The sequence below is a fragment of the Schistocerca americana genome, chromosome 2, assembly GCF_021461395.2.
Source record: "Schistocerca americana isolate TAMUIC-IGC-003095 chromosome 2, iqSchAmer2.1, whole genome shotgun sequence".
Taxonomy (NCBI): domain Eukaryota; kingdom Metazoa; phylum Arthropoda; class Insecta; order Orthoptera; family Acrididae; genus Schistocerca; species Schistocerca americana.
Window position 1 is genome coordinate 699,409,361 of NC_060120.1, and position 17,428 is coordinate 699,426,788.

At 38.2% G+C, this 17,428-nt stretch overlaps 1 protein-coding gene and 1 non-coding gene across 4 annotated transcripts in view; both read left to right on the forward strand.

The window, feature by feature from the left end:
• Nucleotides 1-17,428, forward strand: part of LOC124593678 (obscurin) — a 688,571-nt gene that overhangs the window by 649,793 nt on the left and 21,350 nt on the right. For all 3 annotated transcript variants that reach the window (XM_047131972.1, XM_047131974.1, XM_047131973.1), the window contains 4 exons: nt 5,247-5,392; nt 10,077-10,241; nt 14,646-14,829; nt 17,044-17,332. In XM_047131972.1, coding sequence (XP_046987928.1) covers nt 5,247-5,392; nt 10,077-10,241; nt 14,646-14,829; nt 17,044-17,332 — 784 coding nt within the window. The remainder of the gene's footprint in view (nt 1-5,246; nt 5,393-10,076; nt 10,242-14,645; nt 14,830-17,043; nt 17,333-17,428) is intronic.
• Nucleotides 1,458-1,532, forward strand: Trnat-ugu. Its single transcript has one exon. It is a non-coding gene; the product is annotated as a tRNA-Thr (tRNA).

Below are 17,428 nucleotides of genomic sequence, written 5' to 3' on the forward strand. Positions count from 1 at the left end.
TACATCAGTGAACCATGTGTGTTTACATATTTCGGACATAGATGAACCAGGCTTTATGAAGGTGCTTGCATTTACTGTGGGTTGTTCACTGAGAAGATGAGTAAATCCACAACCATGACCATCTGCCATTGCACTCATTTAGTCCTCTGTTCACAATTCTTACCACTTTTAGATTGTATACTTGTATGTCTGTTATCCACAACACACATTTACTGGAACAGACTTTTGCTGTTTTTGCCATTTTCAGCAAAGACTAGCACCTCAAATTTATTTGAAAGTAAGATATTGTTATGTTCCTGGGATTTGACTCTGCCATATTTTTTTTAGGAAACACAAAATCAGACTTGTCATTTTGAGAATTCATTTCATTCAAATCTGATGACACCACCAGATCATCACTCATGCCAATACTCAATAAGTGCTCGTTGGTTTGATCATGTGTTTGTTTTTGAAGGTGCAACTGCATTTGAATGTCTTTAATTATTTAACTTCTCCATTCTAAGTCTAGTTTGCACCAATGTGGCTTCCATGGTGCACAAAGCGCATAGCCAGGTTGTTGTTTCTTCCAGGTATTTAAGGTTGACTCCTGCACATTTTTCATGCAGCCAAACGCTGCGCTCTGAACACTTCAATCTTTTCATCATCTTTTTTTGCAATTCCCACACTTATTACTATGTAAAACATCATTTACATCACACATATTTAGTTTTCGATTTTGATGGGTGCCATCACGTCACACGAAAGTCCAAACACAAACAGTAATCAAAATCATGGGCAAAGATGATTGAGAGTTCACCAAAGAACAGTTTCATTTGTTGGAAACTCATGGTCACTGTTTCGCCAGATACTCTGGGTACAAACCTCAAAGATTACTTGGACAAAATGATAACTGGTCTGTGTTGCTGTCCATAATAAATAGTTTTATTTGGAAGTAGGGTGCAAAATGTCAAGGAGTAGTACAAGAAAAGCTTTCTTTCATGAAGAAGATATCCTAAACAACACATCATCATTGATAACTGTAACAGTGTATCCACTGAAATTTAGTTTGATCTTTCATTCACCTTCTTCTAATAATACACGGTTATTCTGTATGTCATGCTTGCTGGAAAGAAATTTACTTCATAGGAGAAGGAACTGACACTAGAACAGAGAGTATTTGCAGAATTTGACAAATTCTGTTTCTGGAATAGGATGAAAAAAGTAGCTTATGTGGATATGGTGTCTGTTCTTTTGGACATGTCCGAAAGAACAGACACCATATCCACATAAGTATATAGTTCTGGCGATACCAGCCATGACCTTCTTCTTCTGTGTGGATGCACACATATGCCCCAACCTCTTACGGGACTTGGAAGAATGTCTTCCACGAGTAATGAGTGTGTGGACATACAAGGTGAGAATGTGAGTCTCGCGAGAGGTGTGCATGAGATAGTCCCTGCAGTTGCACTATCATCTGTGCCCTCGGTGGCTCAGATGGATAGGGCATCTGCCATGTAAGCAGGAGATCCTGGGTTCGAGTCCCGGTCGGGGCACTCATTTTCACCTGTCCCCGTTGTTCTATATCAACGCCCGTGCACAGCTGATGGTATTAATATAATTCTAATTTTGTTCTAGACGGCTCCAGGTCATCACATAAGTATATAGTTCTGGCGATACCGGCCATGACCTTCTTCTTCTGTGCAGATGCACACAAATTCCCAAAACTCTTACGGGACTTGGAAGAATGTCTTCCATGAGTAATGAGTGTGTTGGGGTGGGACACTAGGAATGTAGTGTGTGGACATATAAGGTGAGAACGTGAGTCTCGCGGGAGGTGTGCGCGAGATAGTCCCTGCAGTCGCACTATTATCTGTGCCCTCGGTGGCTCAGATGGATAGAGCGTCTGCCATGTAAGCAGGATATCCCGGATTCGAGTCCCGGTCGGGGCACACATTTTCACCTGTCCCCGTTGATCTATATGGATGCCCGTGCGCAGCTGATGGTATTAATATAATTCTAATTTCGAAAAAAGAAGCATCTCACTTCGGCAATTGGAAAGTCATCAAAGGAACCTGCCGGGAAAATAAACTATTTTAAGCATCTTTTTACTTCAGTTATCCATTTATTTTCATAAGCAAATCTGTCCATGATACAGGAATAATATAAAAAGATACTTGAGTAAATGCAGAAAATGCTTGGTGATATGTATTTGTGGTGACATGTGAATGTAAGTTGACACACAGGTTTAGATACGCATTTATATAGGGTACCTATTTGATACAAACAATTAACTCATTGGAAAACTATTAAAATGAATTCAATATAGATTAATGAGAGACTGGCACCAACGCTCCAATTTAAAAAGAGGTGCTGAAAAAATGTGACAACTGCTGCATATAAATAAGAATTATGTAACCACTAGAACAAAGAACCAGTCCTTTGATTATTCAAACTGATTCTTTAATAACACAAAAAAACATGAATCAGTAAGGAAAAATATAAAATGGGACCATCTGGTATAACAATAAGATTACCATAAGCATTAAGCAGCAGTAAGAAATTTGTTTGCACTCCATATACAAATACAAGATTTGTTTTGAATTGTGGGCACACCCTACAACCAGTGCCACAACTTTCTGGGCTTCTCTCCTTAGGATCACGCAGACTGGATGCATCAACATCGCTTGTTAAAGCGAATCTGCAGAGCAGTTATGGGCACCCACATAGCACCCTCCTATGCCAACTTTTTAATGAGGTCATTTAGAAAAAAACCTTCCTAGCCTACCAAAACCCAAAACCCCTTGTCTGTTTGAGGTTCATTAATGATAACTTCATGATGTTGACTCATGGACAGGACAATCTGTCTGCACTGCTTCGTAACCCAACACCTTCTCTCCCATTCGCTTCACATGGTCCTCCTCAATCCACCTTCCTGGACATTGACCTCCAGCTCTCTGATGGTTCCATCCATACATTTATCCACATTTAAATCCACTAACCAACAACAGTACCTGTATCATGAAACTGTAATCTCTTCAGTGCTGAAAAAAAATCCCTCCCATTCAGATTAGCCACCTCTGGATGACGTATTTGCAGTGACAGAAATTCCCTTGCCCAGTATGCTGAAGGTCTTATGAGGGCCTTCATAGACAGGCATAACCCCACAATTCCTCATGCAACCCCCAAGAGTGAGCCACAAAGGAGCAACCCCTCATCACCCTGGACTGAAATGAGTGAACCATATTCTTTGCCAGGGCTTTGGTTATCTATCATCATGCCCTGATATGAGGGACTTACTACCTGACATCCTAGTCCATCCCTGAACCACACCTACTCCCAACCCCTTGCCACAGGAGACATATCCTTGTCAAAGACTCAGGTGCAAGGCCTGCCCAATCGACCCACACAGCACTTCCATACTCCAGTCCTGTCACAAGCTTATCCTACTCCATGAGAGGCAGGGCCACCTATGAAAGCAGTCACGTCATATATCCCCTCTGGTGCAATCACTGCACAGCTTTGTATGTCAGCATAATAACTGACCTGCTGTCTACCAGAATGAATGGTCACCACCAAACTATGGACAAGAATAAGTAGACCACCTGGTGGCATAACATGCAGCTGAGCACAAATATGCTTGGGTGCCTTCCCTTCTCCACCGCCTTTTCAGAACTACACAGATGGGAATTATCCCTGCAACACATTCTTTGCTCCCACAACCCTCCTGGCCTCAGTCTCCATTAACCAACTGTGCCACACTCTCCACATAACAGTTTCACCTTCCTCTGTCCTGGCACCCCCTCCCAATTCATGTCTCCATGTTACATTCATCGTGGTCTGCTCCTGACTGGCTCAGACATCCATGTATCACATGCCTAGCCTGTGCGCCTGCCACCTCTCCCTTCTGCATTCGTATCCAGCAAATCAGCTGTCTCTCTCTGAAATGCTAGCTCCCCGTCCCCACCCCTCTCCTTTCCTCCTGCCTGTCACTACCTCTACACACCTCACCCCATAAAATCCACCTTATCCCAACCTACCCTAGTTCACATTTGTACTCTAGCTCAAGAAAAGGTTCGTTCCAAAAACTAGCAGGTTTTCTTTCTTTTTTGTGTTTGCTTGTCAGTGATTCAGCACTTGTGCTTTTCGGTAAGTGGTCTACTTTACTCCTAAAGTATTTACATTCTATCAGATCTTTTCTACTGTAAAGAAACTACAGTACAGTATGTTAAATTGCTCTGTCCTCGACTAAAATTCTTTCATTTACTCTACTCCTGCCCAACTATTTCCTTGCATCCCCATGTCCACCACAATTAGTAACAGACAGCGCATCTCAGAAACCCAGTGATAAAGAAAACAAGCATCTTTATGTATCATAAATTAAAGCCATCTACCACAGTTTCAGCCTGTATGTTCAGGCTAATTTCAGGAACTACTGTGGGGATTTTGATGTAGTTTTTTTCTAGTTGGTAGACTGATTCACAATGAAAGTTTGTGTGTGTAATTTTTATTCCTAAGTAATGATGAGGATGTGACATTGGTATTGTTATGTTTTCCATATGTAATTGGCACTTGTAGTGACATCTTGTGGTAATGATGAGAGCTATGAGCTGGTCAGCTACAAATGGTATCTGTCAGGAAAAGTAGTGAACAGTTGTCATAAGTTCAGAGAGCAGTGAAACTTGATGAGTCTGTGTCAGGCCTGGTGGCCTATCAGTAAAGCACATGCCTGGAAATTGAAAGTTTGAGGATTGAATCCCAGTTGGACCATGGGTTTTAGTCTGTCTTTTAACTTGCATTCATCTTTCAATGATGTGAAGATTGCCAGAAGCAGTACATGGTTCCTATTCCTTGTTAAACTGTAGGTCCCCCTTCCCTGGTTGGATAACTGGGGCAGGTTGCTGATGTGGCATTCCATTGAAAGACTTGCTTCAGGCCATCATGCCACAAAGTTCCCCATGGCATTTTTTTGTCTGTACATTCAGGCTAACTTCAGAAACTACTGTAGGGATTCTGATACGTTTTTCACTAATATGTAAATTCACAAGGAAGGGTTGTGCATGTAATTTATTATTGCAGTGCTGGACACGTCCAGCATAGATGCTTGATTCACCTGGAACACACATGCGTTGTAGGCATTTAAGAGTAGCAGACAAAGAAATACAATGTAATGCAGTAGAAAGTATAATTAAGTGCACATGTTACTAAAGCCAACAATGTATACAATCATGATGACATTTGTTATATAAACTGTAAATTTATTATTGCAGAATTGTTCTGGCGAGCATACCATCCTCTCCAGATTCTCCTGAAGCATCAGAAGTATCTGACACAGAGGTATTGCTGAGGTGGAAACAGCCGAAAGATGATGGAAATTCTGCTGTTTTATGTTACAGCCTACAGTACAAAGAAGCAGGTGAGATGGCCATACTCTCCAGATTTATCACAAAAGTATAAAAGATGGAAATCATCAAATATGAAGGTGAAACAAATATAAATGGGATTTTTGTTCCTGAGCATCAACAGTTGGTAGGGCTCGACATTTGCTTCTAGTATTGTGGGGTGGGCTTGTTAGAAGTGGGGAGAGCCAGCTGTTACATACGTCCATCAGCTTCATCAGAAACCCTCACAATGTTGGAGCAATAGGTGCACCTCTCCACTATGCAATGCATAATTATAAAATGTCCTGCTCATGAAGGAGTTGAAGCCATGGAAATTTTCCAGAGATTGCCTACACAGTTTGGTGACCATACATTGTCAAGGATGTGTGAGTTTACATAGCACGAAGAGTTCAAGGAAGGGTGAGAATGTGTGGAAAATCAGCAGTATGATCACCATACTGAGACTAGCATTACAGACAAAAACATTGATGTGGTTCGAGAAATTCTTGAAGGTGATCAATGGGTGAGAATATCAGACATTGCAGAACAAGTCAGTGCAAGTTATGGAAGCTGTCAAGCTATTATCACAAATGAACTGCAGTTCCCTAAAATGTGTTCCAGATGGACTCAACTTGATCATCCTGGATCTATCTCACTGCGATTTCCATTTGTTTGGTCCACTTGAAGAAGCTCTAGGAGGGCACTGATTTGAAGATGATGAGGGCATGGAGGAATTCTTGCGTAGTTGGCTCTTGGTGCAACCAGCTTCATTCTATGATGCTGTGATAGAAAACCTTCCTTCTCATTGGGAAAATGTGTTTTTAAAATGAGGCACTATGTCAAAAAATAAATTGTAACTGCCTTTTGTTCTACAATATGTTTTTTAATAAGATCCCATTAATATTTGATTCATCTTCATACTAATCAAATTTCTATCCATAAGTTGGTAAGCAATTGAGGGAAAAGAGATTTGTGTCAAAATGACAAGTAAAAGGATCTTACACAACCCAGAACTGAAAAGACTTCTGTAAATTTATTTACAAAACCAAATATATATTATTTTTATGTGTGACATGGGCAATCTAATTTATTTTTGCTTTCCTTCCTGCAATTTCTGTAAGTATCTCCAGAACTGAGATATTCTGTCTTTCCTCAAACACTGTCATCTTGCTCTGCTATGATAAAAGTATATGCCACACAGAGAGGATCTGATGTTGTGCTTTCATGTATTTCCTTTTGTTTTCATAAATCATTCAGAGAGAGCAAGTGAACTCCTTTGCCCAAATGCAAAACCCACGTCCTTACCAAGTCTTTTCAAGCACTCTTTTGGCATCAAAAGTCTGAAGTAAAAAATAAAGTCTGAAGTAAAAATGATTAAAGCGATCTTAATGTTCATACACAGTCTGATCAGGAATTTTCTGTAATAGGTGAATAAAATGCACATGTAAGTCTTCAAAAACTTTTATTCATTCAACTTTGCTATTCGTTTGACATTTTGTGGATTCATCATATTTACGTTGCACACACCTTCATCCATAATTGTCTCTGTTCATTGGTGAGGAAATGTTGTTCAAATTTTTCACATATATATTTTGCTTCCCTAGGACGTCAAGAAAAATGGCATTAACAAGGGTTTTCTTAATGTTGTACTGATTTTCTATTATGTGGAATGCCAATTTTTAGTCCTGCCAAGTAAGATCCTGCACATTTCAGAAGTGCGTGTTCTTGTTCTTTGTGGGTTGATGACCACTCCTTAGGCCAATATGAACAGCTGTGGTCCCTCACAAAATTATTTTTACACCACAACAAACAGTCATCACTATTTTCCTCTTCATCATTTCAAATATTTCCAAAACACTTTTCCCATATTAGAGCAAAACATAGTAGCTACACACTGTTCCATTCTCTGACAGCGATAGGTGTGGCAACAACGAGAAACAGGTTGAAGAATAGGCACCAGAGAAAATGACAATCACTTAGAAAGGAATAATGTATAGCACATTTGAGTGTAATAGATAGTGCTTGCGGTTTTTAACCGAAAGATCATTCTGGGAACATTCCAGTATAAACTACTCAAATCCCACACCTACAAAATTCTCTGAGATGCTCACCATTCACAGTATATCATTTTCTGTTTAATTTTGAACTACCTCTTTACTGCAGTTTTCAAAGTCATCACTAGATTGGCCCAGAAGTGTGAATGTTCATGTGTAAGCATTTTTAGTTATTTCCTGAAATAGTAATATAACATTGCTTCCTTTTAATAACATTTTTGTTTGTTTTTGTTAGTTGTATGTAATATTGTAGACTGAATTATAAGGAGAGTGCATTTAGTTCATAAATAGTTTTTAAGAAGACAAGATGACTAAAAAGACTATTAATATTTGAAAATGCACTAATTCATGGAATAATGTAAGTAGAGAGGTGAAAATTGACACACAAGCCTGAAATGACATAAAGTTTTATTGAAATCAAAATGACTGCAAAAACTGGCCAACAGATGGTGCTGGACAGTAACACATCGGTGATGCCACATAAGAATTGTGCATAAAATGAGCTGTAGTGAGAGTCAAATGTGCCAGCAAAATCATCACAAGTTGACTTTACCACAAAAGTCATTATTAGTGAAGCTTTACTATAAGAATAGAGAATCCGCTTGTGCAGCTTTATGATCCCATCGCCATAAGAAAGGTATTTTAACAGCTAAAGATCCTGTGACAAGTGTCGCTGTGAAGAAAATGATGATGAAATTTGAAGTTAAGGTTTGATAATGCAATTGGCCCCATAGTGGGCAATCAGACACAAGTGCTCCTGCTGCTTGGATAGAAATGGAGACATAAGCAGGTTCATCTCCATATAGTGAAGTTGCACATTGCACCGCATTCCAGGCACTACCATTTGGAGAGCATAAGGTAACTGGTAGTCACCAATTTTATGATACACAACATTTGCGGTGTGGGCACTTCAAAAAATGGGGGAAAATAACAATTGGTTGGCTAACATAATGTGGACCACTAAAGACCATTTCACATGCCTACGATCTGTCAACAGCCACAACTGCTGAATTTTGGCTACCAAGAATCCTAAAACCTTCATGGAAACCACCATTGCATGACAAGAAAGTCGTGGTATGGTGTGGACTTACCACATCATTCATTATTGGACCCTTTTTCTCCAAGGAAATGTGGGGTGCTCCTTTTCAAAATATAAGTGTGACAGAAGCAAAATACACGACAAGATACAGAATTGCATCATTCCTAACCTGGCTGATGAGCATCTGCTGAAAGGTACAAATTTTATGCAGGATGGCACTCCACCCCATATTGCTACACATATGAAAGATCTCTTGTGCACATGTTTGGTGAGGATCATGTGCTGAGCTGCCACTTCCATCATGCTTGGCCTCCCAGATCCACAGATCACAATCCATTTGATTGTGGACTTACCCTGAAGTCACAAGTATACCATGATCGTTTGACATCATTAGGTATGATAAAAGGCAACATAAGAAGGCAATTTCTCACCATACCTACTGATATGCTACACAGAGCTGTTCACAACACTGTCCCACATCATTTTTGCTAAAAATCAGTTGTTAGGCTAATTATAGCTTTCGCATCATATGAAGTGCCATCTGTTGATCATTTTTTAACTTTGTTTTGTTTCAACAAAACCCCATATCAATTTTTATCGCTCTGCCTACATTATTCCATGAAGTATTGAATTTTCAAATGTTAACAGACTTTTGGGTCACACTGTATGTTATTGAGACATGACTGTTTGACATGTTTCATACTACAGATTTTTTAAAAAATATTTTTTATGCTGTTGCTTATGGGAAATAGTTTCATATCGAAAAGTTTATGGCATGTGTTGCTTCACATAGTATATTCAATTCTTACCTTGTTCCCAAAAGTATTTTCTTCCTTGTAAGCTCTCTCATGTATGTTCATAGCTTTTCATGGCTGAAATCAGTTTCCATAAAATTCTTGTAGGTTGTATTCTGTGACATTACGTAAAATGAGACTCTACCTTTCTACCACTATAGCAACTAGCCTTCATCACGATATGTAATACTACTAAAGAAATGAAACTTTCAGCTCTAATGTACTATCTTCACCTGTAACCCTATTTAATTCCTTAAAAGAAATATGGATAAGAGTAATCACATAAATGAATGTCACAAGTAGAGATGAAGCAAGCTGATTGTTTTATTGTGTCTAAGATGAGAAAGATTTTTATTGGCCCATCAAGAGCAATTGCTTTCATGATGTGTAGATGATGCCATGGAGTTTGATCACAATTAGGATGTGTCAGTGTGTTGTGTGCCTTCCATAGAAGTGTTTACAGCCACATTTGTTGGGGCAGTCTCACGAATCTAGTCTGGCCTTATGGTGGCTAAAGGTATAGTGGCTACCACTGGCAGCAAAGATGAAGGAAGCTTGTAACCATCTTTGCAGTTCATGTTTGAGGGTCACTTAACTATCTCAATCACTTCCTATATCTTTCAATCATATAAATGGGCAAGAGTGGCAACAGTATATCAGAGTTACTTGCCTCAGTAGTATACTTACAATAGTGGCCAAACCTGTTCATAATTTTACAATATGACACAGACAACCTATCAGAAGAATTTTATGGAAAATGTTTTGTCGTTTTTTTTTTTATTTTCTATACACAAGATGTTTTATATGTTTTCATCAGTGTATTCTTTTACAGATAATGTTGAGTGGCTGGATGTTGCAAACAACATTGATCATGAATTTTTCCTTGTGCATGACTTAAAACCAACAACAAATTATCAATTTAGGCTCTCTGCTCGAAATCGCATTGGTTGGAGTGAAAAGGGCATTCCTACAGAGCTAATTAAAACAAAGGAATCAGGTAAATGTAGTGTAAACAGTATTAGAAAAATTAAGGCAACAAATGCCGTACAAACATGTGACGCTGCATGGTTAAAAAACAATTCTCCTTTAGAGGCCACATGGTTAATAAATACAACTGCAATGTTTATCCTAAAAAAGAAGAGAATGTATCCTTTCTGCACATGTTATTGCAGTAGTTAATAAATGTCAGCGATGTTCAGAATATTATACTGAGTGTGGCCTTTAAATAAAAGGGTTTTTGTTCTCTCTCTCTCTCTCTCTCTCTCTCTCTCTCTCTCTCTCTCTCTCTCTCTCTCTCTCTCTAATAAACTGTGCAGATAATAGTGCACCAAAATTAATCTTGTCACATTGATGTGAAACTCACTTTTGGTCAAAACAGGTGATGCAGTGATTAGTGGAGTGTGAAACTTCCTGACAGATTAAAACTGTGTGCTGGATCAAGACTGAAACTCGGGACCTTTTGCCTTTCACAGGCAAGAGACCTACCATCTCGGTCTGGCACACAGTTTTAATCTGCCAGGAAGTTTCATATCAGTGCACACTCCACTGCAGAGTGATAATTTCATTCTAGAAACATCCCCCAAGCTGTGGCAAAGCTATGTCTCCACAATATTCTTTCTTCCAGGAGTGCTAGTTCTGCAGGTTTTGCAGGAGAGCTTCTGTGAAGTTTGAAAGGTAGGAGACGAGGTACTGGTGGATGTAAAGCTGTGAGGATTGGTTGTGAGTCATGCTTGGGTAGCTCAGATGGTAGAGCACCTGCTCGCAAAAGGCAAAAGTTCCTGAGTTCGAGTCTCAGTCCGGCAAATAGTTTTAATCTGCCAGGAAGTTTCTTTACTATTGTAGTGTATTTGTATTTGCTACAGAAGCTTGCAGTAGTTTACAATCATGTGAACCATTGTTTTTTATTGGAAAATGTTTATATCATCACAAAAGTTTATTTATGAACCTGAACTATCTCAAATCTCTCCAAGAATAGAATCTTCCGCATGGAATTCAAGGGCCAGAGAAGCAGATGAAGGAAGTGTGCTAGCACCATTTTTGTTTAGCACCCATACTAATTTGTCACTGCACAAGGCAGGAAATTCGAAACAGTAGAACCTTTTACACCTGCTACACATATTGTGACGAGAATCAACTCAAACTGAACCCACTAAAATGTGAGCTAATGTGTTCATTTGAGGACCTGGGAGGGCATAAAATAGTTTAAAAATCTACTTAGAAGATAACACAGGAACACTGTGCAATTCCAAAATACCTGGGGTTTACACTGGACTGTGCCTTGTGTTTTAAGCAGCATTGTCCAGATACCAATTTTAAAGTATCTGCTAAAAATAATGTTGAGTGCAAGTCAATAGAAACAAGCTGGAGAGCACAAACAGAAACTGTAAGGACTTCTTCACTAATTTTGTTCTACTCTACAAGTGAATACAAATGCCCTGTATGATACAGATCCCACCATACAAAAGTTGTACGAGTGACTAATAATCAGATATGTTGCAACAGTAAAGGTTGTCTGCAGTCCACTCCTACAGGAAAGCTTCATTGTTACTCTAGACCCATACTTTCCGATATTTGATGAGAAATAGTAGCCAGTAAAAGAAGATTAAGCAATTTCAGAAGCTCATCTGCTGTTTAGCTGCTAGCAAGCACATTCACAACTGAAGCTGAGCAACAGTTTCCTCAAGACAACTGAGGAAACTTGTAGCATCACCCCAGGAAATGAGACTACAAATGTAGAATGCTGAAACACAACACCCAAAAACGTTAATTATATCTTAAGAAAAATGGATTGCTTGGAAGTCAGTCAACCAACTCAATTTTGGAGTAACTGGAACAGAACTAATTTCGAGAGAAGGCATTTCTGTCTAGAGATTGTGAATGTGGGGCTGAGCAGTGTTTTATATCCATGTTGTTGTTTGCTTCTGGCACAATATGTAAATAAGAAACAGAGGTAATACGGTGTAAGAAAGAGGCACATAAATCACTTTTACTAAAATATATAACAGGTGTGAACAAAGAATATGATTTAAATATCTAAAAATCATTAGTGTTTGCAAGATGTGTAGGATGATCTTAGAACAAATGATCATTGGTGTGCTATATGTACTGCTGCCTAATAGTGTGTTAAAAAGGGGAAACAAAGCCACAGCTGAATACTAAGGTATTCTATTAAATATAGTTACAGATGATACTTTTTTATCGAACAGCTGCCAGTTGAAAATATTTTTTGTTTTGACTTTTCTGTGCCATGAAATCCCTTATTCCTTATGACACACACTGATCTTCAAAATCACAATTTGTATTTCACATTTATTTATTGGTCCAAGACTTCTCATGCCTTGACTTTGCTTGATATCTGACAGCATTCATTATGACAACAAACCTTAAAAATGGAAAAGGTTTTTTAACTTCATTATTTCTAAATTACAACTGGGTCATAATGAAATGTTAAAGGTACTCTTCATCACACTGATATTTGAGGCATATTGCAGTTTATATAGTGTCCTGCATTAATTTGTTTCAAATAAATAAAATACAAACACACATTATTCTAAGACAAAACAAAACAGTATATGTACGGAATGGAAAATTATGTGTTGGCAGTGTAGTAAATCCCAACAGTGAGAAACAAATAACAATGTGAAATGCAAAATTCAGGCACCGAAGATAAAAATGTTGTTTGCTACTATATGTTTTGTATGAAATTAGGCATCAAAAACAGAATTGAGGTAGACAATTAGATATCATTTAGTGTTAATCATATCTGACTTTTATAATAAGCTAATACACTCATCTGAATGAAGTGTCACAATTTGCTGCTGTATCAGTGTTGACTGTACAGCAAGTCTACAAGGAACGGTGTACTTTTTGAAGCCATGTAACATGGCAGGAGAACAATGTTTGCGTAAAGATCCTAGCCAACAGGGACCAGAGACGAGTGTCATAGAGTGCCAATGACAGTCAATTTCAAACCACAGAAGAATTGCTGCAGCCAGTGAATGATGGCCCATCTCATCCAGCTTCCGAGCTAACATGTGGATGAGAACTGCTTGTAATAGACCTTTGGATCTGGGAACGCTGCAAAAGGCCTTTGCTCACAGTGGCATATAAAGTGGCAGATCTTCAGTGCATCAAACAACACAAACTGGACAGTAGTTGACTGTAGGCATGTAGTGTGCAATCATATCTTCCTTTCAAATGACACAGCAAGGCATCCAGTGAACTGATGGCCCTGTGGGGTGTTTAAACTGCAATACTTGGAGAGTACAGTTCTGGCTAGAATCAGTTGTGCATGTTTTGGAGATGAGTTTTGTAACATGACATGGGCCCATTCATTCATGTTATCGTGAACGTGAACCAGGAAGTATATTTAGCTATTTTTGGCAATCAGATGTTGTCCTTTATTCTGCATCTTCTTTTGGGGTATACTGTGGGAACTTCCATCTTCTAAGATGACAACAGTCATATTCACAGGGCAGCATGCATACATTCCTGATTTGATGAACACACAGGCAACATATTCCAACTTGACTGACACACTAACTTACCTGAATTGAATCCCATAGAAAATACATAGAACTATTTGGACCATCAGGTGAAATTTAGCCATCAAAACATCCCCTACTTAGCACTGCTGGATGTAGTCATCGATGGGTGGGTGCAGCTGGATTTGGCGTAAGTAAAACAGTTGTGGACTCTTTTACTCACCAAACTGCGGCCAGTATAAAGGCCAGAGGTGGTGCCTCATGGTATTAGTGTTATGTCTCCTGCAGATGACTAAATTTTTGCCTGGTATATTTATACAAAATGGCAATATTAAAGTTAGTATTTGTTAAATTGTAATGTAATTCAGTAGGCTTTTAGACAGCTCATTTGTTTCTTCGTGTTCACCATAGAGAAAAAACTGGGTAAGAAAATATTAATGCTACACTTGAGGCAATAAAAGTGATCTGTTGCGTGTGAACATTATTCTAATTTCATATGTATATATTTCAAAGGCGCAGAGGTGTTACGTTGATCGACACCTGCACTGTCAAAGCTTACATGTGGGAGCCACTGTAACATAGTTATTGCAAAGCTGTATATTTGAACTTTCTGCTTTATTAATCTGTCCAGGCATCAGTTAATTTTACCTATTAATTGTCAGACTTTATCCAAAAAGAGCTCTGTAACAATGATAGTTATTTTCACTAGCCAAACATTAAAGAAATTTCTATCAGTAAACCCATTGTTAACACAATGGGATACTTTATTTTTCAACCATTAGCTTAGTATCTCTCAATCTCCCAGTTTATCAAGTTAGTATGATGTGGATTTAGAAATAAAAAAGGATGTTACTGTGACTACTAATGTGATACATACTTATATTGACAACCAGTGTTAATTTCCTAATCCATTGCAGGGTCACCAAAGGTTCAAGTCACACGTGCAATGAAGCATCTTCAGCAAATCACAGAATCAGGACAGGCCATCACAATTGAAGATTCTAAGCCAAAACTTGACTACTCAATAGAAAAGAATCCTGTCGAGTGGACCACTGAGGGATCACTGACTGAGAAATACAGTTTTGTCTCAGAACTTGCCCGGTAAGAAAGCAAGGGCATGCTTCTTTTTTTATGTCATTTATTTCTCATCTGTGGGGAACAGAGCATGCCAGAATAGATACTTCTTGAAAAAAATCAAAACTGAGACAGAAATTACAACTGAAAGAAAATTGATGGTTGTTAAATGATTTGATGAGTACTGGCATGCTTTCATTCTCTATAGTTTGAGTAATGTATTATGTACACACAATGTGTCATGACATGAAACACACTCTTATTTTGCTTATTGTAGAAATCACATTATGTAACACCATAAGCTGCTGTTATTCCTTAAGTAGCTCAATAAAGAATAAATTGAAGACTGGCTTAAGGTGCTACATAATGTCATTTCTACAAATTATAAAAGTTAGGGAGCACAGCCAACAAAAAATATTTTATTCTCTTGCTTACTTTCAAGCTACTTCTACCAACCAGATATATATCATATGAATAACAAAAATTAAATCAACAATATTATGAAAAGGATAGATTGCTACTCACCACATAGTGGAGATGTTGAGTCGCACCCAAAGACACAACAAAAAGACTGCTAAACAAGTAAGCTTTCAGCCGAAAGGCCTTCTTCTGAAACACACACACACATGACCAGTGTGTGTGTGTGTGTGTGTGTGTGTGTGTGTGTGTGTGTATTTTCTCTATTTCTTGTTTAGCAGCCTTTTTGTTGTGCCTGTCAGTGACTCAGTCTCTACTACATGGTGAGTAGCAATCTGTCCTTTCCATAATATTGTCATTGTTCCATCCTGGGTTTTCCATTGCTTAATATTATGAAAAGGATAAATTGCTACCCAACATAAAAATAACACACTGAGTTGCGCACAGGAATGATGGAAAGACTATTACACACTGAGCTTATGGCCAAATCCTTCTTCAAAAAAGAAAAATGCGCACACGTTCATCCAAGCACACCTCACACACAACAACAGCCGAAACACCAGAGATATCAGTCCTTTGTGTGTGAGGCATGCTTGTTTGTGTCATTGTGTATGCATTTTTCTTTTCTAAAGAAGTCTTTGGCTGCAAGCTTATTTGTAACAGCCTTTTTAGCATCATCATGCCTGTCTGCAAGTCACCATGTCAACTTTACAGTGAATAGCTGTCTATCCTTTTCATAACATTGTTGATGTTCCAGCCTGTACTTTCTGTTGTTTAAAAATAAAGTACCCTTGACAGTAGGCATTTAAATTAACTTATAAAGACAGGTATGTGGTGAATTTCGCATTATGAAACATCACAGAGAGGACATAAAAGTTAACAAATCATGAGCTTTAAAACTTGAGCTTCCATTCAAGTATTTAAGAGTAAGAAGAAAGAGTATCCAGTGTGTCATAGAATTTGAATCACATGTGATACATAACATTGTTATTATTACATTCATGATTCGCTGCTTTATTTGCAGCCTGTGCTTTGTCATATGTCTTGTTATTTTCTTGTCTCTGCAGTGTGTATGATTCTAAAAATTTAATGTGGGCAGAAATTAATGAACCACAGTGTTTCATTCTGTACTACTTTATTCGTAGTGAAGTAAATTTTTTAATGAGAATATACATATGGCTGAGTTTTTTTATAATGGTGGAGTAGATATACACGGTGATCAGAAACAGCCTGAAAAGCTTATAAGGATGTTGCAAGATAGGTTATGCTGAGAAATGTTAAGAAAAAAATTCTGTTAGTTGCTCCATTTCCAAGTTAATTAGCACTGTAGCTAGTCAGTCAGGCTGTTGCATGCGCAAATTCAAACAGCCTGTCAAATACACTTAGTGTCAGTGGTTTTCACAGCATAGATGATACCACACAACACTGCTCACCCTTTTGCTTGGGTTTGTTCCTTCAGTTTGAGGAAGCCAAATGAAGAATACGTCTGGTGACACTATCTGTGTTGGACCCCTTGAATTTATGTACTCAGTGGCCCGGTTGTTCACTTCAGTGTTAATTAACTTTGAAATGGCACAGTGTATTGAAATTTTTTCTTAACTATTATTTCTCAGCGCAACTTATCTTGTAGCACCCTTAAAGCTTTTCAAGCTGTTTTTGACAACACTGTATATTATGACTGGTAAGTTCTTGCTTTCATTTCTTAAAACCTAATGTGAGTTTTTAATTAATGGATATTTTATTTATAGTCAGATTAGAATCTGATGATTTATTACAGAGAGAATGTTAGACAATTTCTATTTTTTGTGTTCTAAAATTTGACAGGGGGCGCTTCTCCATTGTTGTCAAGGGAATTGAGAAAAGTTCTGACAGGGTAGTTGTTGCAAAACTTTTAGAATTGAAGCCTGAGACAGAAGAGCAGGTGAACAGGGAATTTGAAGCTTTGAGATCATTGAGGCATGAACGCATTGCTTGTTTGGAAACAGCGTACAAGATCTCAGGATCTGGTGTGGCTGCACTTGTTGAAGAAAAGCTTCAGGGAGCAGATGTGTTGACATATCTCTCAAGTAAACATGAATATACTGAGCAGCAAGTTGCTACAATAATAACACAAGTAAGTTTCAGAGTGACATGAAATTGCAGTTATAGATTAGATATCAAACTAATAGTGACATTACATACTAATGTTATTACTTTTGTCACTTATTAC